This window comes from Vicugna pacos, chromosome 4 (assembly GCF_048564905.1).
Source record: "Vicugna pacos chromosome 4, VicPac4, whole genome shotgun sequence".
Lineage (NCBI taxonomy): Eukaryota > Metazoa > Chordata > Mammalia > Artiodactyla > Camelidae > Vicugna > Vicugna pacos.
In genome coordinates, this window is record NC_132990.1 from 24,762,082 (window position 1) to 24,784,893 (window position 22,812).

At 43.7% G+C, this 22,812-nt stretch overlaps 2 protein-coding genes across 6 annotated transcripts in view; both read left to right on the forward strand.

Moving 5' to 3' along the window:
* Nucleotides 1-22,812, forward strand: part of FREM1 (FRAS1 related extracellular matrix 1) — a 175,955-nt gene that overhangs the window by 24,710 nt on the left and 128,433 nt on the right. For 4 of the 5 annotated variants that reach the window (XM_072959409.1, XM_072959411.1, XM_072959412.1 and 1 more), the window contains exons 1-2: nucleotides 3,222-3,464; nucleotides 22,083-22,589. In XM_072959409.1, coding sequence (XP_072815510.1) covers nucleotides 22,350-22,589 — 240 coding nt within the window. In that variant the 5' untranslated portion in view covers nucleotides 3,222-3,464; nucleotides 22,083-22,349. Of the gene's footprint in view, nucleotides 1-3,221; nucleotides 3,465-22,082; nucleotides 22,590-22,812 lie in introns of those variants that run through there. The other variant, XM_072959410.1, reaches the window with a different exon arrangement.
* Nucleotides 6,590-10,200, forward strand: LOC140696230 (uncharacterized). Its single transcript, XM_072960648.1, has 4 exons — nucleotides 6,590-6,993; nucleotides 8,624-8,740; nucleotides 9,468-9,660; nucleotides 10,120-10,200. Exons 1-4 carry the CDS (start codon nucleotides 6,590-6,592, stop codon nucleotides 10,198-10,200), a joined length of 795 nt encoding a protein of 264 aa, XP_072816749.1.

Here is a 22,812-nt window from a genome sequence, read left to right on the forward strand (position 1 = left end):
TTCAGAAGATTCCTTTAAGATATTTTGTAGGCAAACTCTTTTAGAAATCTTTTAGAAATATCTTTTAGACTCTTTTTTTTAAGATAATATCTTTTTTAAGAAAAACTTTTAGAAGTAAAAGGTTGATCTTCTTCCTTTCCAATCCTCATGTCTCACTTTTCTTTTTTCTTGACTTACTGCATTGGCTAGGGTCGCCTACACACTGTTGAATTGTGGGGACTGTAGTCGGCATTTTTGTTCCATTCTTCTTCAGTGATTACTAACATTTTACCATTAAGCGTGAGATTTCTGACAGAAGTCTTTGGGTAAAAAGATTTCCATTCTATTCTTAGCTGGCTAATAGTGTTTTTTGTTTGCTTAGTGAATGAGCATTGAATTTTACTGAATACTACTTTTCTGCATTTATTAAGATGATCATGTGGCTTTTTTCCCCTCCTTCAGTATGTTAAACTGCTAGATGTTCGTACTCTGAACCATCCTTGCAGTCCTGAAATAAATCCTATTTGTGTATAGTATCTTTAAAAATACATAGCTAGGTCAACTTTGCAAATACATTATTGAGGATTTTGTACTTATGTTTGAAAAAGTGCTACTGGTCTGTCCTTTTAGAACTCCGCACAGAGCACTTCGCTCTCCTTCCTGCCTTGCTGGTGTCTGTTTCATTCCCTGTTATCCCCTAGCCACCCTGAACTCTGAGGTCAGCAAGTCTCCGCCTCTAAACATTCTTGCTACGTTTTGTTTCTCTTCTTTTCTGGTACACAGGGGTGCTGATCTTGCTTTAATTTTATTTACTTATTTGTTTTGAACTGATGTATTTAAAGTGTGACACTTTCACTCCTGGCCAGTAGTCTCTTTTTGTCACAGCATTACTTCCCATAACCTTAGGGTTTTACAGACTCAGTGGAAAACTGCTTTCACAGAGCAATGGATAATACCTCTCTGCTTGGTGCCATCAGCAACATTTAACAGGCATTTCCTAATTTTTTTTTTTATGGGTTTTTGGTGAAGGTGTTGGCTATGCTTCTTAGAGAATGCTGTATTCTACAGCAATTCAGCAAAAATCATACATGTTTCCGATCCCAAAAGGTGTGGGTAATCTCCAACCACAGGACATTTTATATTTTTCTTATCACTCCCACTCTAAGGTTAGAAATAGAATGATTTCTTTAAAATGCATTTTGTTTCAACAGCACAGGCTTTTTGAGGGGAAGAATTCTTTTGTTGTTTCCTTGGCTAGTTCTTTTAAAATATTCTGGCTTTGCATTTCAACTTGTTCAAAGAGTCCTTTATTAAAGTTATAGTTGTGTTATTTCAATAGCCCCTGCCCGTTTATGGAAGATGTAAGAGAAAGACCAACGTATTTGTACAAGCAGGTGCTTCAGATTTCAAGACATTTTGGCAAACTTACCTCTAACTCTGTTCTAGAATCTGTTCAGTACAAAGTTAGGCCAAGCATCATGTAATATCATTAACTTAATGAAAATTACATTTCCTGCAGATATTTTGAAATATGTTGCAATCTAAGTTTTTGTTATTTTTTTTTTTACTTAGAATGCTGAAGATGTCTTTTTTCCCCATAGACGTGATGTAAAATACTTATTTCTGTTTCTAGATGAATCCATAACCTTTATTTAGCCCAGAAGTTAGGAGAAGCACATTAATGCAGCTTCCTACTATCATTCCTTTCTCAAGTGACTTCTGTGTCTCAGCTAACAGCATCCAGAATCATCTACATTTCTTTGCAGGTGAGATATTCACAAGCTGGGAAATTTTTAAATTAAATCTGAGAACAAGATTGTCTGTCACCCTGTATTTCCTAACTATCATCTTTGAGGCTTTATTTCTTGCTTTCTCAAGGTTAATACATGAATCATACACTGTCACTGTATTTGTTTACTAATAAATGTATTTGGTAGACAGTGTTTGTAAAACACTTTGTTTAATAAAGAGCTTAGAGGTCCTTGAAGGAGATTCACCCATTTATTCTCAGAGCAAATGGAATGAGTCAAGAGATTCTTGAAGATTTTGAATTTCTGGTGACTTTGAATACGTGTGTGTGTTCCTTTCATTGCTCAAGTCTATAAAGTATGTTTTAAAATAATTGTTTTTCTCTCATTTTGAATTCTTTTTTCATTTCTTTCTTTCCTTTCTTCCTTCTTTGCATACTTTTCTTCCCTTTCTTTTCCATTTTCCTCTCTCTCCCTCTCATTGCTTTTAAGAAAGAGGGTAATGTGTGGTGACCTTATTACAGTCTAGGTTGAACTGGACTCACAGTTCCTAGCACCTGGGGCTAATGCCTAGAATAGCCAGACATGTCTCAATACAAACGGTGCCTCCAAAGCGAGATGATGCTCCAACTTCTCTATTTATGGTCAATTTAAACGTTGGCCCAGATAGTACGCCTTTATTTATTTATTTTCTGCTGGAGATGAAATAGAGGAACGCACTTCATGACGGAGCTGTTAAGGAACAAGGCTTTGACCCACCCCCCGAGTCCTGATCAGTGTAACTAAACGAGCCTCTGAGAGGACATTTTCTTGACCTGTGATAGGTCTGAGTCAGTGGGGTTACAAACTGTATGCACATGTGATGAGATTAATGGAATTTTTGTGGATTTTCAAAACGAACCAGACACTTGAAAAGCCTTATAAGCTGAAGAACTAGGGCGATACTTAGAAACCAGACTCTAGAAGCTCCTCTTTTCCTTCAAAGGCTGTGACCCAAGTTCAGAGGAGCCAGGCCCCCTTCCTCCTCCCTTCGGAAGGTGGGGCATCTTGTCTGAATTTGAATAAAAATCTTTCAGGATGGGAATTTGTTCCAAAAAGGGTTCAGGGGAAAAGTGTGTTTGCAGAGTTTGAAGGTTCAGGAGAAAACTTGTGTGAGTATGTGTGTGTGTGTGTATGTGAACGCGTGTGTGTGCTGTGTGTATCTGTGTGTGGTCTGCGTTTGCATACATGTAGGTGTGAGGGTGTGTGAATGTGTGTGCATGCCTGTGAATGCATTTGTCTGTGTGTGGGTAAGTGTGCACACACGCATGTGGGTGCCTATGCGTGGTATGTGTGGGCGACTGTGTGTATGTGGTGTGTGTGCGTGTGCCCCTGTGCGTGCCTGTGTCTCTGAGCGCCTGTGCCTGTGCGCCGCGGGCGGGAGAGGCAGCTTCAGCTCAGCCAGTGGCAGCGCAGTTAGTACATAACTAATAGTGAGGGAGGAAGCTGGGGAGAGACTGGGGAGAGACGCCACCGACCTTATTAACAAAAGCTCAGTTTTGTCCCTGCGGACCCAGCCAGCAGCAGGGACTGGAGAGCTGCGGCTCTCTGCCAGGGAGGTCGGGCTCCCTGCAAACAGTTGCAGGCATCCTTTCTCCGTGCCCTTCTCCCAGGGAGTCCTGAGGTTTGGCAACCAGGAAGTTTGCAAAGCCGCAGCAGCTGCAGCCTTGGAGGAGACCAGCAAAGACAGTGGAGTGTGTATGTGAACTTCAATTCTATATTTTCTTGTCGGGTGGGTTCATGGATGTTTAGTACAAAGAAAGCTAAAACTCAGCTGACCTGAAAGACTGGAATTTCAGCTTTCTTTCCCTCCCTGGGTTGTTTTTCCTCCCCCTTCCTCTGAAAGCCCTTTAAACCAGAGATTACCGGGTCAGTGACTCTTACCCCGTCTGCCCGGGCCAGGGGTTTCTGGCATTTTGGCTTGGCAGGGAAAACCACTACCTGTAAGTATCCGCTTTGTGTATTTCCTCTCGTCTTGACTGTGAATGCTGTTAGCCGAATGCCCCAGAGGTTGTTTGTGTGGTAGCACTAACTCCAAGTAACGAGGATGCAAGAAGTATACGGAATCTGCTTGCAAAAGTTTATTTCTCATGTAAACGCAGAAGGTGGCAACTTGCAGTGTTAAAAAGCCATAAGCCCCCAGTGCAAGGCTCTTTATTACATAACACGAATGTCTAACTCTCTTCTGAATCCATCTCCAGTAGCACCCATCAATGAAATAAACATTTTAAATTCTGTAACTTTACCCCCTAAATCAGGATGTTTCTTTTCAGCTAAATGGAATGGCAAAGAGCAAAGATGCAATAATTAACCAAATAGATAATATCCTCCTCATGGTATGAAGATCTGCAAATTTGGATGAGGTGGTTTTAGATACTTTTGCTTTAGTTTAGTTTTATATTTGGAGATACATTTTTTAAAGCATGGTTTCTATTTTTATGAGGATGAGCGAGATTTGTTGGAGAGGCAAAGAAATCATATTGTTCTGAAGTTTTTGACTGATTTTTAGCACTTTCTTCTCATTACCTGGATTTGGTCCGGAGATTTTGGTGCTGCAGTGAATAGTTTCTTTTAGTTGTCATCTGGATCTCAGAAATAATTGTCAAGGCATTTAATTTTCATTTCTGTTTTTTTTTTAAAGCTATTGTGTGCAGTCTTGTTGTGTGGGGTGAATTACAAAGCTTAAAAAGAGCGTTTCCGGATGCTGGTTGGAGTTTATGGCCTGGGAATCTTGCTGGAGGGATTAACCTCTTCAGGGCCGCTTCACAGCCCAGACCTAGAGATGCAACTGTTCTCCAGGTCTCTGCTCTGGAAAACTGACACCACCGTACCCGGCTCTGGTGAAAACTTGAAGCATTGATTCTTAGTCCCCTGCCTTCATTTGATAGAAGTGCCTTCAGCATAGTGCTAAGAAAATGTTAGCTACCTTTGCTCTTTCTCTCCGTCAGGGATTCTCAAAACTCAGGGTTCATAAGAATCCCCTGGGTGCTTGGTATAAGGCCAGTGCCTCAGCTACGCCCTTCAAGGATTTTAGACTTAAATTGGGGCTGGGAATTTGCCCAGGTGGTTCTCCTGCAGGCTTGGTCACACTTGGATAAGCACTGCTTTACATCGTCCTTGGCAGTTAAATTCTTGTCGTGTCCTTGGTTAATGTTAAACCTCATACGTAAACAATAAACTTAAGTTTGAGCTGATGTGGAACCTAAGTTACATGCAGCGTGGTTTTGCATGCCTGGCTGACAGACCAGGACTTCCAACCAGCTCTCCTGCCAAACTCATCTTTTTTTCCCCCTTTGCTCACCTTTCCCTTCACATGAGTGACAAAGGGAGTCAGGGAAAGGCACCTGAACGCTGTGTTCCTCTGGCTCCACATGCTGGGCTATGGCGGTCTGACCTGCTCTGCGTGGCCAAGCAATGTTTTTCTTGGAAACGTTAAACCCAAGGCTGTTCTTAATCCTTTATCAACCTGCTGGGGATGCTCCGCTCCTGGGGACAGGCTAGGCTGAGTTGGGCTGAACTGAGCTGGATTATTTCTTGGGACTGTTTGGGAGCAGTCTGATTCCTAGAAGCCATATTTTGATTGGACCAACCCACAGGGCTTGGGAGAAATAGGAAATGATTCCTCCGTCATGAGGGGGTCTTCACTTGACCATGTAGGAAAGTAAGAACTCAGCTTCCATTCTCATCCCCAATGACATCTAATGGCATTGTGTGCTTACAGTAAAAAGGTCATCAGCTCCCCTTCTTCGTTTTCCTCCCCTCAGTCCAAATGTTTGTAGGTACCTGGTGCATGCCAAGCTCTGTGCTGGTGTCCAAGGACTCAGAGAGATCAATGTGTGTAGTATGGATAGATTCTTTGTCCTCATGCTGTTTCACATCTAAGCTCTTGCTAACCAGTCTCAGATGAGCCACTAATCCAAGGTTAGTCTCTCTGAGCTTCACCTTCTCCATCAATAAAACAAAAGAGTTGGATTCAGTGCATTTTGGCATCTTTCTAGCTCTAATATTCTGACACTGATGGATGTGGCTCAGTCTTCCAAACATGAGATACGGGGAAATGAGATATTTTTCGTGTTTGCTTTGAGAACAGACCCACAGATTTGGCTTATTGCTTTTCTTAAAATTTTTTGAAAGTGTCTTTTAAATTTTCTTTCTCTACACAAAGAATTGAGGCCCTCGATCGAGTGAGTCAGACAAATGCCACCTTTTCAGAGCACACTGTCGTTCCTCACAATGGGATCCTGTAACTCTCTGGAAACACTGCTTCCCTGGGCCGGGTTACACAGGCCGGCAGCCTCTTGTCTTGTCTGAATCCGGCGGCGTTGCTATCCCTTTGGAGAGCTGGGTGGTCTGACCGGGGCTTGCCGGCTTCCCATGCTTGCACAGCTTGCGGTCTGACCCTTTCATTCAAGTGATTTAAGAGCTTTTGTGCTGCTAGGTGAGAGGCTCAAACAAACCTTTCAGGGGCTGGAGAACAACAGCAAAAAACTCCCTAATGAAATCTCACATTTTGTCTGTACTGTGGTTTCTCTTACTGCAGTGAGTGGGGCGACATTTCAAAGGGCACCAAAAGCTGGCTGTCAAGATAAGAAAATACAGCTGTGATCTGTGTCCTTTTCTGACAAACGTAGCCTCCAGCCATCTGAAGACGTGTTTGGGTGGGTGGGAACCTTCTCACTAGAGGACAGAGTGCACAGATCTTGCAAAGGTAGGCTATGTTCTACATACTGTTCTTGGCCTCTCGTTGGTTAAGTTCAATGGAGATGGGAAAGTAGTCTTTGGTTTCAGTTTCACCCCTCCCTATTTATGGAGCTGCTGATATGATGTCAAAATACTCCTTTGATGCATCATCAAAGGCTGCTGAGATTGTATGTCGTTCTTCACGCTCAACTTTATCCTTGAAACTTTTCAATCTAGCGTCCTTCGAGACAGGGGCAGATAACACCCCGGGGCTCCCCAAGCTCCAAGTCCTTCCCTCGGCCTTCCACCTCCCTGGGATCCCGTCTCTGCGTTCTGTCAAGTGTTATCAGCTGCTCAGTGCTTACAAATGCTCCCTACATTCTCCCCCTAAAGTACATAAGCCAGGACTTTGTCTCTTGAGGTCACACTCCATGCTGTGGTATTTTCATTCCAAGGTCGACATTTCCTGCGAGCACAAAGATGCATCATTTCGTAAAATAGCAGCCAAAACCATTGTGAAGTTACGAGAAAGGATCGAGACCCTCGGGTGAGGATTCCCGCAGATGTTTAAGTTGTTGGGTGTTTCCTTTTCATCCTCCAGATTTGTTTTGTCTGTAAAAGTGCTTCTCCTCCTTGGAAAGACAACACAGCAACAACACAAGAGCAATACTTTAATTCTCTTTATATAAATCTCCCTCTTTGTTGTAACTCGGTAGGGCAATTCTGTTTTGTCTAATAAGGATTAGTGGTCATTCTGAAACCAAAAGGTAGCCCAAGTACCAAATTAGAGAGTGCTGTAGTAGGGAAAAAAACAGTCTTTGAGTAAACTTCACCTGGGCTGCATTGGTCTTCGGTTCTGTGATGTCGGCCAAGTTACTTAGCCAGTGTCCTTGGGAGTAAAATGAGGGTGTTGATGCTTGCTTCACTAGGTGTTTGGAAGGGCTGAAAGACATTTGGAAAGCACCCAGAATGGTGCATGAATTATAAGTGCTCAATAAATATGTCTTCTTTAGGAAAGGTCTAACGCAGATGTGGAGGTTGGCAAGAGTCAAACATGTGGCAAACCACTCAATTTATAGGTGAAAAGAAAAGGGAAATGGGAAGCAGGGCTTTCTTCACACCTCATGGACCGAGCACAACAGATCTCAACCCACCACTTCCCCGGCCTTTCACTCTGAGCAGCAGCCTAGATCTCCCTCAGTTCAGCTCCTTCTCCCAGACTAAGTAGAGCAGGACGCAGATCTGTAGGCAGACTGCCGCAGTGGTTCGTTTAGAGGCAGCAAAGGTGATGTGAAAAATCTTTCTATCCTCGTTTCTTCCCGACCCTTCAGAACTGGAGACTTTAACAGCCCTTTCAGATAAATATGTGAGGAGACGGATCATTTTGTTTTTCTTTGGATTTTGCGCCACTGTAGCTAAGGGTCCAACCTTGTCTGAATGTTTGTCTGAGATTTTGAAACTCTGTAATCGCACTATGGTCAGCTATGAACTGTCACCAAATGGAAGGACATTCAAACATGCAGTGAGCACTCTCTCTCTGTCTCTATCCCTTTCTCTCTTTTTCACCCTTTCATCAGTCTTTCTCATAAGTCCAATATTTGCATTGGGTTAAGTCAGTCTCTCAACTGATGTTTATTGAGCTTCTCTCTGCCAGCCAAGTCCAGTGACCAGGACTGGAGGTATCTGAGTGAGCAGAACGATCATGGCTGTGATCTTCAAGAAGCTTACAGACTGGGGGAAAAGGCAGACATTTTTTTTAATGACAGCAAACAAACAATTAAATGCCTGTGGGTGTGCCACGTGTGGTCAGGGGGATGGCAGGATTCTGTGCAAGCAGATGACACTGGTCTGGGAGGCAGAGACCTGAAGGATGGGTACAGTTTAGCCAGGCAAGTGGGTGGATGGTTAGAGAGGGGAAAGACATTCATGGCAGATGGAACAGCATCAACAAGACACGTGAAGTCCAGGCATGGCTGGTGCCACGTGTTTAAAGAAAAGAAGACCCGTGGACAAGCTTGCTCATGGCAAGAAAGAGAGTCATGTGAGGAGAGGCTGGAGAGGTAGCAGGGGACAATCACTCAGGGACATCCAGTCGCACAGTTAAAATGGTCCCCTGAGAGATCAGGATCCACCCTCCCTCTCTGAGGCAAGGACCCCTTTCTGCATCTATACCTCAGCCCTTGCCAGCATTGGGCCACCCTGAAGGAAAGGCCTTTTTACAAGGCAGCTGCGATTCACCCATCCTCCCTGGCTGTGCACACTGGAACCACAGAGGAAAGTCACTCCTCCTTCAGGTATTTGAAGACAGACTATTTTTTTTCATGAATTATTGCCAGCGTAGGCGTGCTGTTTCCCATGCCCATGCAGGTGCTTTGGGGCCGTAGAGTTATACACGTGTGCTGGCTGAAAGCGACCTCACTGGCTTCAGCCCATCATTCCAGCCTCTGATCAGCGAGGCTGTGGATCTTGTGTCTTCAGTGATAATAGTTACCCTTCCTGGATTTGGATAAACTTGTTTTCAACGTCTTTGTTTAGGAGTTTGGAAACTGTTTGAAGCAGAGGGGGCCAAAATGGGCCATGAGCACAACTCGAGATGTTTCTCTTAAAGAGAGAGATGGAGGCCCTAACCTCTTTCCTTTTTAGAGAGGAAAGTAGACACAACATCTCTGTAACCCAGACTCACAGAAATAGCCAAGTAGGAATGAGAAAAGCTCAGAGTTGTCAATGCGTGTTGATAGTCTTTTTTTTTTTTTTAACATTTTTTATTGAGTTATAATCATTTTACAATGTTGGGTCAAATTGATAGTCTTGTTTTGACATGAATGCTAAAGGCACAGTTCAACTATAATTGCTATTTCGTTTACTGGTACATGTGTTGAACGCCTATCACATGCAACAGATTGTCCTGTCCTCCTACCTTCCAAACACGTAGATAAATAGTCACACTGTTGTGTAGGATGTGATAAATGCCCTGGGATGGGTTTAGGTAAAACGTGATTTTTTTTTTTTTTGCAATAGCAGGAAGGAAATCTTTCCAAATGGAATGATTAGGTCTTCGGGCATCTTGGAGGAGGACTTTCACAGGCAATACCACATGAGGAGAATTTTAATAAGGCTGGAAGCAAAGACATTCCAGGCAGGAGGCAGACACGAGGAGGAGCATACGGGTGGGAAGTGTCTGGCAGTTCACTGTGAATGTGTAACTGAAGGGAAGGTAAGAGAACCTGGAATATGTCGAGTCACATAAACGAGGGGAGAAGCAATTATGTAGAAAGGGTGGGTAGAGGGCACTGTTGGGCGCTATAGAGGTCAGAGAGGGTTGCTGGAGAAAAAGTCAGTTTGCTCTGGCAGTTAGGTCACCGGCAGCCTCTGAGACAGCTATTCCAGGGGTGGCAATCAAAATCAAGGGTCCTTTTAGAAAATGCAAGGGTGGTGAAGGAGTGGGTAGAGACAACTTTGCAAGGAGATAGGTTAGGTGGTCGACATCAGGTATATAATGGGAAAGGGAAGAAGAAAAGTTTTGATGAGTAGCAGTATTGATAGTAACTATTTGAGTAGTAGTAAGAACGCTAACGTTTATGGAACGCCCACTGTGTGCTAGCTGCTTACTTAGACTTATTTGTTTGAATCTCACAACTCAACTGTGGGCTGGTGTTTCAACCTGTTTTCACAGGTGAGAAAACTTAGACTAGGAAAATTTAATTTGGCTGAGACCACATCACCAGTAAGTGGCAAAGCCAGAGCTCAGCTCTAAGTCCGCGTGTCCTCGGGGCTTCCTGTTGTATCCTCACTCGCGTGGCGGCGTTGCCTGCTTCAGGCTTGGCTTCTCCCACGGGGAGGGCAGCTGGCCTGCTGACGAAAGCCTGTTTATCAAAGTGATGACAAAAACAAGCGGAACCAAGATGGGGGTCCAGAGGTGAATGCACCTGCGGAACTGATTCCTACACAGGGTGAGATAGGTAGTTCAAGCTCATTTCTAACGTCTAAAATAACCCTTTTGAAGATGAGGTCATTGCCATTGACCGTACGGGAAGTGGGCGTGGCGTGATGACCCAGCAGGGCAGTCAGGGCCGGAACATTCCACGGTGGTCAGAGCGTCGGCAGTTCGTTTCAAAGGACAGACACAAGGGCCTTTTCTCCTGTTTTTCTCCCCTTTTATTCTGCTTACTGTCTTCTTCTAATATTTCCCTGGTCTTAAGGCAACCAGACCACTGCTAACCACATGTCACAGCTCAGCACCTTTGATCTCACAGACTGTGGCCTCTGTTACTGAGATCCACCGACTTCCGCAGGATGGAGCTGAATGAAATGCCGCAGCATTTTATGAAGGTGACTTTGCTCAAATCGTGGGTTCTTGGAACAATAAAAATAGCTGCTGTTGGAGGTACTGATTTGTGAGTAAAAGGTCACTGGAGGGTGATTTATCAGTAGGAGAGGAGCAAGAGTTGAACGGTCCTTTGACTATATTAGACAGCTCCCTACAGAGCCTAGCGCTGGTTCCCATGTCCTCTCCACATCTTGTTTGCCACGTGTATTAATTTGCCAGGGCTGCCATTACACACTACCACAGACTGGGTGGCGTGAACAACAAAAATTAATTTTCTCCCGACTCCAGTGACTCAAACTCCAAGATCAAGGTGTCAGTAGGGCTGATCCCCTCCCAGGCCTCGCTCATGGGTTGTCTTCTCCCTCTATCTTCACATGGTTGTCCCTCTGCACCCATCAGTGTCAGAATTCCCTCTTTTTGTAAGGACACCAATCATATAAAATTGAGGCCCACACTAAGGCTCTCATTTTCATTTTATTACCTCTTTAATGATCCTATCTCAAATATAGTCACGTTGTGGGATACTGGGGGTTAGGACTTCAACATACGGATTTTGGGGGTACGAATTTCAGCCTGTGAAACCATACACCACATCAAGGCCTCCGGCTGGCATTCATAGCTGATCTTCTAAATTCTTCAGTCATTACTACAGCAAAAGAAAATGGAATAAGACCTGTAGCCACATAAACCCACATTTAAAAATCAGATTATAATACAGTCTGGATTTAGAGCTTGGCTTTGGGATGGGGTGACAGGGACACCTCCTCAAGCGGGACTAACTGCATTTTCAAAAATCCCACATGGAGCCCATTTCGTCCTTCTCACTTGGCCATAAAGCCCATGCAGCGCGGCTCTGACTGTTGGGATTGGGAGGGAGCAGTGTGCCCTGTGCACCGTCTTCCATCAGAGATGCCACGTGGCCTCACGCCTTGACTGTTGCTTTCTTTTTTCTTTTTTTTTGGTGGGGGGAGGTAATTAGGTTTATTTATTTATTCTTAGAGGAGGTACTGGGGATTGAACCCAGGACCTCATGCATGCTAAGCATGTGTTCTACCAATTGAGCCATACCCTCCCCCCGACTGTTGCTGAATTGCTTTACTGGGAGCTGCTGGTCTTTATATACTCCCCATAAAGAGAAACGTCCTGGGCTGGGGCTGTGTACGCTGCTCTGATGCTAGGCCCTCATAGTGTGTGGAAATCTCACACTGGGATGCATTGGTGGAAGGACCCTGGGGCTCGCACCTATCCCTCCGCCACTGTAGTGTGTGCCTCCGCTGAGAATGGCAAGTGATGACAGCTGCGTGAGCTGACGGAGACATGGCCAGAGGTCACAGGGCGCTGCACGGACAGCCCAGTGCTTACCGGCATCTCGTCTGAATTGCTAGCCCTATGGCCAGAGAGGCCTGAAACTAGGACTTTAAGACTTAAGACTTCAGCCTTTTAAGACCAAGACTTTTTAGGAGGAAGACTCAAGGCTTTAAGATAATGACATGGCGAGGAGCACATGTGCCTGTGATGGGAGGGAAGTTTCATTTCTTACGTAGTGAAAACAGCAACAAAAGCTGTCTTTGCAGCCGTCTTGTGAACTTAGTCTGATGAATCCCCACTGTTCAGATGACGGAAGCAAGGCTGAGAAAATTTAAGTGACACGTCTGTGTGGCAGACTGAGATTCTTCCTTAACGCTAAAGTATTTAGAAAGTGAACAGTTTAGTCAAAGTGTTTATCCTTAGTGAAAAGTCTACAAGGAGTGTGGGAGCTAAAGAGTGTGACAGAAATGTCATGCAGTGTTGTCTGGCTTTTTCTTTACATGAAGAGTAAAAAACAGTTTTACTTAAAAACACGAATTGACTCCTTCTGCCCCTCAAAATATTGATCTTTGATTTTTGTTTTTGATTTTTGGTGGTGTTATTGAGTCAAAAAAAAAAAAAGTGAAATCGTTTATTCCAAGCACAAGGCTGGAGAAAGTGAGATGGACCCCAATGGGCAAGATCAGGAAGGTTCGTGACCACGTGGAGGAGCGTTGTAAGAGGACTGAGAGAATGGCCCTTGTTTCATTGAAGAACTGACGGGAAATAACTGGCCCATTAGGACCTGAAGGGAATTAGACTTCGGAGTGATATGAGAGGTTTTTAATTACAGACCAGAAGGCGTGAATATTTCTGCTTTGCATGTAAGATTGAAGCAGATAGCCTCCAATCTCCTCCTAATCTGATCAGTAATGGCTTTACAAGTAACGATTTTTGGGAGATCTATTACTTCCTGCTTAAACCCAAATGTCCACTTCTATCACATATTGAAATATCATACTATGAAAAAAAGCATGGGAAAATATTAGCCTTGTGAGTAATAAAATGTAATGCTACCATATGTGTATTTAAGTTTATCTTTAAAGATTCGCTGCAAGGGAAACGTTCGAATGCAATGGAAACGAGTGGCAGTGCAAAATTTCTCCAAATTTTGTGTTAATTTCTTTTCCTTTAGACTTTATCCCTTTTCTAACAATTTTGCTCATTCAAGAAGCCAGTACCTTGTGTTTATACATCTCACACATGGGACTTGCTTCCTCGGAATGGCCCTCCCAGCTCGGCTGTCAGGAAAGCTTCCTTCCTTTCCTCTCTGTCTGGGGCCATCCTCTCTCTGTCTCCTCTTCCCCATCCTGCCTCCAGTCACCTCCAGCCTGGGGCTTGCTTTCAGCGTCTTCTTGGTGCCGGTCTTGTAGGTGGCATCCCTAGCCCTGGTCCTACCACCTCACTCCACCAAGATGGTTTCCAGACATGTCCAAGACCCTAATGCAACATGGGCACGAAAGCTCCTTTGACGTCTTCTTACACTTAAAGGAGAAGAAAATAAAGTGCAGTTGTTTCCAGCAGTGATTCTCAATCCTGGTTGCTCATTAGAATCACCTAGGGAACTTCTGAATTCAGATGCCTGGGCCCCACCCAGCCCAATGAAGTCCAGAACTTTGGGAGAGGTGCTTGATGATGGTGATGTGAAGCCAAGGACGGGCCCCGCTAGTTTAGGGGTGACGTGAAAGGCAACTCTTTCACTTGGTGTTTCCCATAGTCATCAGTAAGACAGACCGTCATTAGTCCTCACAAGGGCTGTTGCTTCCTTCGGAGCCAGCGGAGTAGGGCTGAAGTCCCTCCTGCAGCCAGCTCTTTTCCTCAGGCCACAAGAGACATGGGCTCAGCCACCGCATTGCCAGCCACCAGGGCGCCTTTCACTTTGTGGTCTTGGAGAACAGCACCCCTGGGGCATGGTTACAAGACAAATGGTGTCTTGAAATCTAGTGTGCTGAACTGAGTGCAATCAAGGAAGGGAGTCTCAACACCTCTGGCCAACACTCTGCAGGACAGATATGGTAGTGTGGTTTCCCACAGAAGTATCTTCCACCATGATAATTTGTGCGGCTTAGCGTGGCGTCGCCTTTTGAGCGGCATTTGTCAGCCAGTCTGGACACTGTGTCTATGATAAAGCTATTCTCACCTCTAGACAAATGATTTGCAAATCAACTTTAAAAAAATAGCCTATTTGTGTCTTGGAGACTCTAGGAAGTATTTTAGCCAAGAGCACTTTTGTACTTCGTATTGTCTCTCTTTTAAAACACTCCCCTGTCTTACTGGTGTTCACTACTGTTAAACAGTGCCATTCTTATGCATTGCTGTATTCTCCTGCACAGATTTATTCAACAGTCAGTCATCTAATCAGACATTCAGATACTTTATTTGCAGCCTGTGATGTTTCTAGAGATTTGTTTTTGAACCAGTACTTGAAGCATTTTTAGTCCCACAGCCTGAGAGCACCATCCCACCCTCCCACTCTCCACAGCCCACCCCAAATTCTTCTAAAAGAAGCAGATCATGTTTCACTTTTCTTAATGCAATTAAGTATCCCAATGCAATTAACTTCAGTGGGCCACAAAGGTGTCAGTGACGCATGCGTATGCAGAAGAGACATTGGTGCTGGGTGTGTGTTCATGTGTGGGACAGTGTCCTGTGAACCAGAGAGACTTGATGGCACTTGAGTGGCCCTTGAGTAGCTTGGGGATATGCAGATCCTCAGAAAGGACCAAGCTGTGTAGCCTGGCTAATACCACACTCGTTGTCGAACTCTAGGAAGTGTGATGAACAAAGTCACTGTGGTTTGCCTTGTTTCATTTTTTGTTGCTGATGGCTCTGCACTGCCCTGTAGAAAGTTTCCTCACTCTGGGTGTCCCTGGAGACTCAAGTCAACTTAAATCGTGGAGCATGTCCAAGGATGGCTCAACTAGGACTTTTAAAAAATTAACACACTTTAGTTTTTAAGCAGATAAAGTTTATAGAAAGATTGAGCAGGAAGCATGGGAAGTTCTCACTCACATACATTCCCTCCCTCCAGTTTCCCCAGTTATTAACATCGTGTATTGGCCTGGTATATTTATTGCAACTGATGAGCCATTTATGATGATCCAAAGCCTGTAGCTTACATTAGGGTTCAATATTGGTGTTGTACATTCTGTGGGTTTTGACAAATGTTTAGTGTCATGTATCCACCATGACAGTGGTAACTTTTTCAACATGTAAAAGAGGAGACTGGCTTTGGTTGAGCCTTGCAGTGTGGGCGCACTGGGGATTTTGGTTGAGCCATAATACATTTACATATAATGGCACATTTAACTATTTTAATAACCCTGAAAGGTATCAATTATTGTATAGGTAAGGAAATAGAGCCCATGGAAGAGTGAGGACCTTGTTCAAGGAAATGATGGGACCAGGAGAGGTATACCGGTTTGGAGGAACTAATGTAGAGTCTGGCCTCTGTGCTAATCACTATTATATTTCCTTTCATTTCAACTCCAATCCTACATCGGAGTATTAAGCTCTCTCTCCTTTTCCGTTTTCTTTAGTACTGTTAAATTAGAAAATCATTTTAAAAGTTATTTATAAAAACATATAGTTTTTAAAAAACCCAAAAAATGATGCATAGGTCACAGCTGAACATCAAAATTGAGCTAAGATCCTCAGCCCGAAAGAAAGTCAGGATTCTTATTAGAGTTCTGCTAAGTTTAATTATTTGTTGGTTTTAAAAGTTGCAATTGTTTTGCTGTAGTACATCTCAGTAGATACTGTGGTTTACTTTCCAAACTCTGCTTGCATTAATGAATAAAGCAGCAGGCCCAAGCAGGTTTTTAACCTTTGGCAAATCACTTAGCCTCTATTTCCTCATCCCGACCACTGTGTGCTGGGGCATGTGGCACGGGGTTTCCGGAACCTGGGCTCTCAAGCCTGTCTGCTGCGGTTAGAATTCCAGCTCCCTCATTTATTAGCATTGGCCTCGAACACATTATTCACCTGTTTCCTCAGACTCAGAATCCTTAGAATAGAATCTACTGTATAGGTTTTTGTGAAGATTAAATGTATTAAAACAGTGCCAGAGGCAGAATGAATAGATAACACCTGATGATGAAGATGATGATGATAAATTAGTACAATTTGGAGGAGAAGCTCCTTCCAGCTCTAGGAGTCTATGATTTTTCATATAGTGTGACTCAGGTTCAAACAATGACACTCTTTGTCACTTATTCCCAAGTTTCTTAAGTCATCAAAAGCATTTCCATGACAGCATGTCTTTTCACAAGAACGTTTGTCACGGGTGGTCTCTTCTGCATCAGACATCGATGAGTTTGAATTTTGTCATTAGCTGTGGCATGCAAGTTAGATGGTCAGGGTTACCCTGGTACAGCTCAAGGAGCGATGCTGGATAGTTTTCTGAATGTCTGAGCAGTCCTTTTCATGATGAGGTGGATAGTAGAAGTTCTTTAATTGTGGACTGCTGAGTTTGTTGAACTCATTAGGACATTTGGCTCATATACTGTCATAGAAATGCCATTTTGTATTGTAGAGTACTTGATTATAAGTCTCTCCCACAAGACTTGAGTCTCTCAGAGATAGGGGTTACACCGGAGTTAACTTTTATGTGCCTGGCGCCTCGCTAGTGTTTCACACAAAAACTCTGCTTCAGGCACAACACCAGCTTGTAGATTCTTTGACCGAGCCACGCTCTTCCTCTTCCTCCTCAAACATGCCACTTCTCACTGTTCCAAATCCTATTCGTTCTTTAAAATGCAACTCTCTCCCCTTCAAGAAGCCTCCCCTAGACCCAGTCAGAGTCAAATGCCGCTCTCCTCTTTATTCCTGCAGCACACAACGCGTTCCACCTTTACAGCACCTACCACCGCTTTTAAATTGTTAGTTTATATGTCTGTTTTTCACTGTAAACTCTCTACGAGCAAGACTTTTTTTCTTCTGTCTTGGTAATCCTAGCACTCAGTATAGCCCTTGTCACAAAGAGGGCGCTCAACAGTTGCCTGCACAATGAATGCATCAGGGAACCTTGTCATTTCCAGGCAGAGAACCAGGATGCATTCTAAAAATGGAATTATTCTTAGAAGATGAACTCCTAAGCATGACTTAATGTGAATTTAAATATAATCTCACTTTTGGGCTATGTGGTGTTTCTGTGTGAACTGAAGGATGCAGATTTAACTCCAGAAGAGGAAAATCAATTTCAGTTTAGGGTGACTCTGGCTGGGAAGAGCCTAGGTGTTAGTTTGGGTACACACCCATGGTAAGTCCCAAAGGAGGGACAGGTATGGTCAACCACAGTGAATGTGAGTGAGTGTTTTCCATTCTGTTTAAGGAATTCAATGAAAACAAGCTGTTGTGAAAATTTATAGGATGCAACTCTCTGGCTAAGACCAAAATTAATATACATTATTAGGCCACTTCCTAATCTTCCAGGAAATACCTTTGGTAACTTAAAAAACTTTAATAGTCATTCAAAACAGGACTGTAAATCAAGGCATAAAACATTTTTTCCTCTGCAATCCTTTTTTTTCCTACTTTGAAGATAATTTTAGTAGAAGGTCTTTGTAGAGAAAGGCCAGATGTCTGGTTTCCAAAGAGTGATCTGGAATTTGGATTTCTGATGTAGATTCAATAAGTATGGATTTATCAGGTATGATTAGAAATTTTGTAGAAACCATGTGGTCATCCTACACTTCAATCATTTTAATTCTATGACCTAGTGTCTATTGAATGATTTCTCAAAGAACCCATTTATTTTTTTTTAATTAAATAAAGTTTTTTTCTAAGATTGCAAAGTTTGGACTGAAAGGCTTTCTTTCTGCAGGACCACTTACAGCCTTTAGTAGGCTCATATTACATTGTAAATCGTTAAAAGGGGATTTTGGCATTGTGTGCTCACATATATTTGGCTATAGAAGACTTCTGTGGAAAACTTCTAACATCTCCAAGATGTGCATTTAAAAAAAACACAATTTGAAGAATGTGGCCCCTTTATCAGCAGGATAGACATTGGAGTGTTGCAAAATCTAAGAAAAGAAACCTTCTGATGAGTTTGTGTGACAGTAGAGCCATCCCTGCAATCTTGGGTTTGACAGTGCAGCCCGAGGGAGGGCTTTTCTCTTCGTAGTTCTGTTTGGGGTGAGAAGGACCAGAATTGACTTGGGGATTGGGGCTTGTTTGACTAAATACACTGTGTTTCTGGTCAAGCAGAGCATTTGCAGGGACGTGCAAGTTCTGGTTTGCTGACGTGGCGTTCTGGGAGGCAGTGGCTCCATCTCCAGCCTTACCAGTTACTTCAGCAATGGGAGAGTCATTTGACTGCCATAGGACTTCCCGTCTTCTGTAAAATCAAGGGGTTTCTAGAAGAGAAAATACAAATGGTTAATGGACATTAAAACTATAATAAAAGAGCCAAATCTCAAGTAAGCAGAGGAATGCAAGTTCAAATGGTGGCAGGATACGTTTCACATGGGAAGTGAGTGAAGATTAAAGGGGAAGATATTGAATGTCAGCAGGGAGCCAGGCTGCTAAGTGTGCTAAGTGCTAAATTAGCACCATCTTTCCAGAGAGCATGTGTAGCAAGAACCTCAAAATAAGTTTTCTACCCTTTGATCTTATAATTTCACTTCTAAAATACTATCCAAAGGATAGAACTAGAGAAATAAACTAATTATAATTAAGGATTTTTCATCACAGTCTATGGACATAGTAACAAATTCAATGACTATAGAAATCATAATATATTCATGTAATGTGGATATAATACACAGATGAAAGGTAAGATCACAAAGAATGTTTAATAATATGGAAAATGCCTGAAAGAGAGTGTAATGTGACTAGAAAAGAACGGTACACTACTCCTTTTATAGTGTGGTTCTAATTAAGTTTAAAAGCCGTATATACATATTCATTACTTACGAAAACCTAAAGGCATTTTCTTTGGGTGTTGGAAAAGTGTATTTTTTCCTTTTCCTTATGTTTTTGTATTTTCATCCTTTAGTTAAGGAGCATGCATTTCTTTTATACACATAAAGGAAGTTATTTTCAAAAAAGCAAATACATAGATAAATAAAATGAAGGATACGGACTACTTGATTTTTAAATTTTCTCCTAAACCACACATTCTGTGATTTAGATTACATCTTAGAAACAGCGGCAGAGTGGAGGAAGCAGAATGTTAGAAAGAAAATCAACAGATATTTATTGATTTAATAGACTGGGATTTTGAAGTGGCCTGTTTGCCTTGAGGCCTTTAAGCTGCTTGGAGTGTAAGCAGTTGGAGCGCTAGGAAGGATGCTGGGGGATGGGGCATCTGCATTTGTTATATGACCTTAAAGTCACATCCACTTCCTCGAGAGAACATTGCCTCCAGTAAAACAAACTCCTGCAACAGCAACGCTGCTGTCTGGAACCATAAAGGAAGCTGTTAAAGGTTTGCATGTTGTAGGAAGAGACCCCAAGGATAGTGAGGCAATTGTAAAGAGTAAGATTGTAAAGATTTTACTGTAACGCAAAGGGGCAGCAGAAAGTGCACTGGTCCTGGGGTCGGCAAAAACAGGTTGCAATAGCAAGGACACAGACTCCCGAGTCAAGCTGATGACCTTCGGCAAGTAACTTAACCTCTTTGCACCTCATTTTGCAAATCTGTAAAATCACTGTCTGCTTCCTAAAACCATTATTGGAATTACACAAGATAATGCATGTAAAGTGTTTGGAACAATGCCCAACCCATAGTATGCATTTAATAAATGTTAGTGTTTATTGAGGTTGTGATGTCAATTTCTCAAGCAACTGTTTGTTTACCTATAAAATCAGAATAATAATAGAAACTGCTTTGTAGGTTTGTTGTGAGAAATAAATGTAAACAAACATATAAAGTGTGTTAAGTTAGGAAGAATCTTCCCCCAGGCTCGTTCAGTTTGTCAGTTCAGTTTGTCGGCAGAATGCGATTCCTTGTGACCCCAGAACTCAGGGAGGCTTCTTCAAGTTCTGCAGGAGAGCCTCCAGAGCCAGTGGGCTAAAAGAACCTTATGATGTAATGAAACATAATCACAAGAATGACATCCCGTCAGCTGTGTTTCATTCTGTTGGTTGGATGTATCACAAGTTCTCCTGTCACCCAGGGGAACGTCTGGGTACTAGGAGGCTGGAATTATTGGAGGTCACCCTGAGATCTGTCCACCACAATGAACAAACAGAGCTTTTTGGTTTATTTGTTTAGAAGTAGAGTGTGAGACAAGAGAACAAATGACAAGCCGGAGTTGCATTAGCTGAGATAAAGAAGACCAAGGCAGGGGAGACCGGGCGCCCAGTTTTGGCCCCATGAAGTGGGAGATGCCTGTCCCACAGCCCTACAGGGATATGTCAAATGGACAGTTGCACACACAGTCTAGGTTCCGGGAGGAGGATAGAGATACAAACGTGAGCCTCGTTAGCAGAGAAGTGGTATTTAAAGCCAAGGAATGAGGTTGCTAGAGAGTAAGGAGACAAAAAGACAGGTCCCAGGACTGCACCCCGGGCTGCCCAACATGAAAAAGTCAGGGAGTCTAGGAAGAAGCAGCAAGGAGAAAAAGGGAGATACGGATGCCCGAGAGCATAGAGTCCTTGCAGCCTTTGTGGGTTGATTTGGTTTGTTTAAATCTCAGAAAGCAAAGTATTTATCTCTTCTCTCTCAGTTTTGGGAGACAGCTACCCACCCCGCTGCCTCTCTGCCCTCGGAATGTGCTGCTGTTCTGAATGGTCTTAGATGCCGGATGTGAATGGAAGTCATGGAGTAACAACCAGATTTGCACTCTTGCCCAAACAGGCTGACCTCGTTCAGCCTGAGTGTGGGCACCATGATCAGGGAGAGGGTGCAACTGTTTCAATTGGGGGCTGACACTGTAAAAGCAGGCTGCCCTGTGGAGCGTGCACACCCTCAGGTGTCAGGTGACACACGTCATGCACCACCTCAAAAGTCAGAGGTTTCAAACAGTGATAAGAAAAAGAGCCTTCCCTTAAAGTATTAGGGGTGGACAGCAGAGGCATTTTTTTCTTACACCTTTGGACGTTTGTTTCACTATCCTTGTACAGAAATCATTAAAAACCACTAAAATGCAGGACCTTCCTTATGGGCATAACAGACCACCGTGGGTTCATCTAATCATACCTTGGCATTAAACATCTATTTTAGCACCTTTTACTTTGGATAAAATCGTTTCTGTTCTTACAGAACACAGAGGAATAATTATGAAATTCTAAGTGGTGAAAATAGAAAGAAGATTGTGCAGATTCAGTACTTCTTGTGTAATTAGCATCGTAGAAGATGCGCAAACGCACGTATGTCTGCTGTGTCATTAGCTGTGTATGTCGAAGCTACGTTAGTCCATTCCTAGTCCTTGCTACACCTAAACAAAACCCCAGAGGTTCACTTAGAAAAAATGTATTGTCTCCAGTTTCCACTCAAGTGTTTCTTAGGTGCCTTCATTGCTCAGCAAAGTCAGAATTGTGCCCGTGTGACAGATTATTCAGCCTTTTTTTTTTTAATGTGGGTAGCACTGATTTAGAATTAATCATGTCTTCAAACAGCATGCAAGTAATTCTATCAGCTCTCTTCCAAAAATTAGGTTCTAGTCCTCATTTACCAAGTGAGGAAACAAAAGCAAAGAGTTCAACGACTTTTCCTGAAGGCAGAGGAGCCAGCGCTGCCCGGGGCAGGGAGCTGGGCTGGCTCCCGTGGGACCACACACCTGACATCCCGGCGGGGCCCTTGGAGTCCGGAAGTCGGAGTCACCAGCAGGGGGATGGAATGGCTGCGCTGCCTTTCAGATGGGCCTGGGGGTCAAGTTAGTTTATTTGTTTTTAATTTAGCTGAAATTATAGACTGGTTGAAAGATTCCTTTGTCAGCGGGGGTCTTTCGAATGGCCACATAAATCTTTTGGTCTCTCTCTCACTTTCCTTCAACCCCTTGTCCCATTTGCAGGATTAAAAGAGCACTTGGGAGGCCCATTAATCTTGCCGGCGTTGTCAGGAGTGATCAGCGCGTTTTATTAAAAGCTCCGGGACTGCCTGAAAGGCCTTCTTGTCTGAGTTTGAAATGAAAGGGACGTGTTAAGATCTGGGGGCACGTTGTCGGGACCCCTCGCCCTGCCCCTTGGACTATGAGCTGACACCCCGCGAGGAAGCCCAGAAACTCGCTTTCGTTGAAGGGATTTCACTGGTGGACGGAACCGAGCTGGCCCCAGGCGGCATGGGCTCCCGCAGCCGGGGCGGGCCCAGCGCCCTGCTGCTGCTGCTGCTGCTGCTCCCGGCCTGGGCCGGCCCCACCCTCGTCGGTGTTAACCGCGGGCTCCGGGTGATGAAGGGCGGCTCCGCCTTCCTGTCTCAAGATGACCTGAAATTCACCGTCCCCAAAGAGAAAGATGCCTGCAAAGTGGAGGTGGTGATGAATGAGCCAATAACCCAGAGGGTTGGGAAACTCACTCCACAGGTAGGTCAGACCTGAGAGTTCCTGTGTAGTGGTGTGCTGAACGTGAGTGTGTGAGGATATTAGGAAGGAAGGGAGAGAGAGGTGGGGAGAGGGGGAGAAGAGGAGAGGGAGAGAGGGAGAGAGAGAGAGAAGTTCTCTCTTCAAACTACCAGAGGTGAATGTTGCAAGATGTTCAAATTTGAAATGATGGAGTTGCAATTAGCGGGCATAATATCGCAGTGCT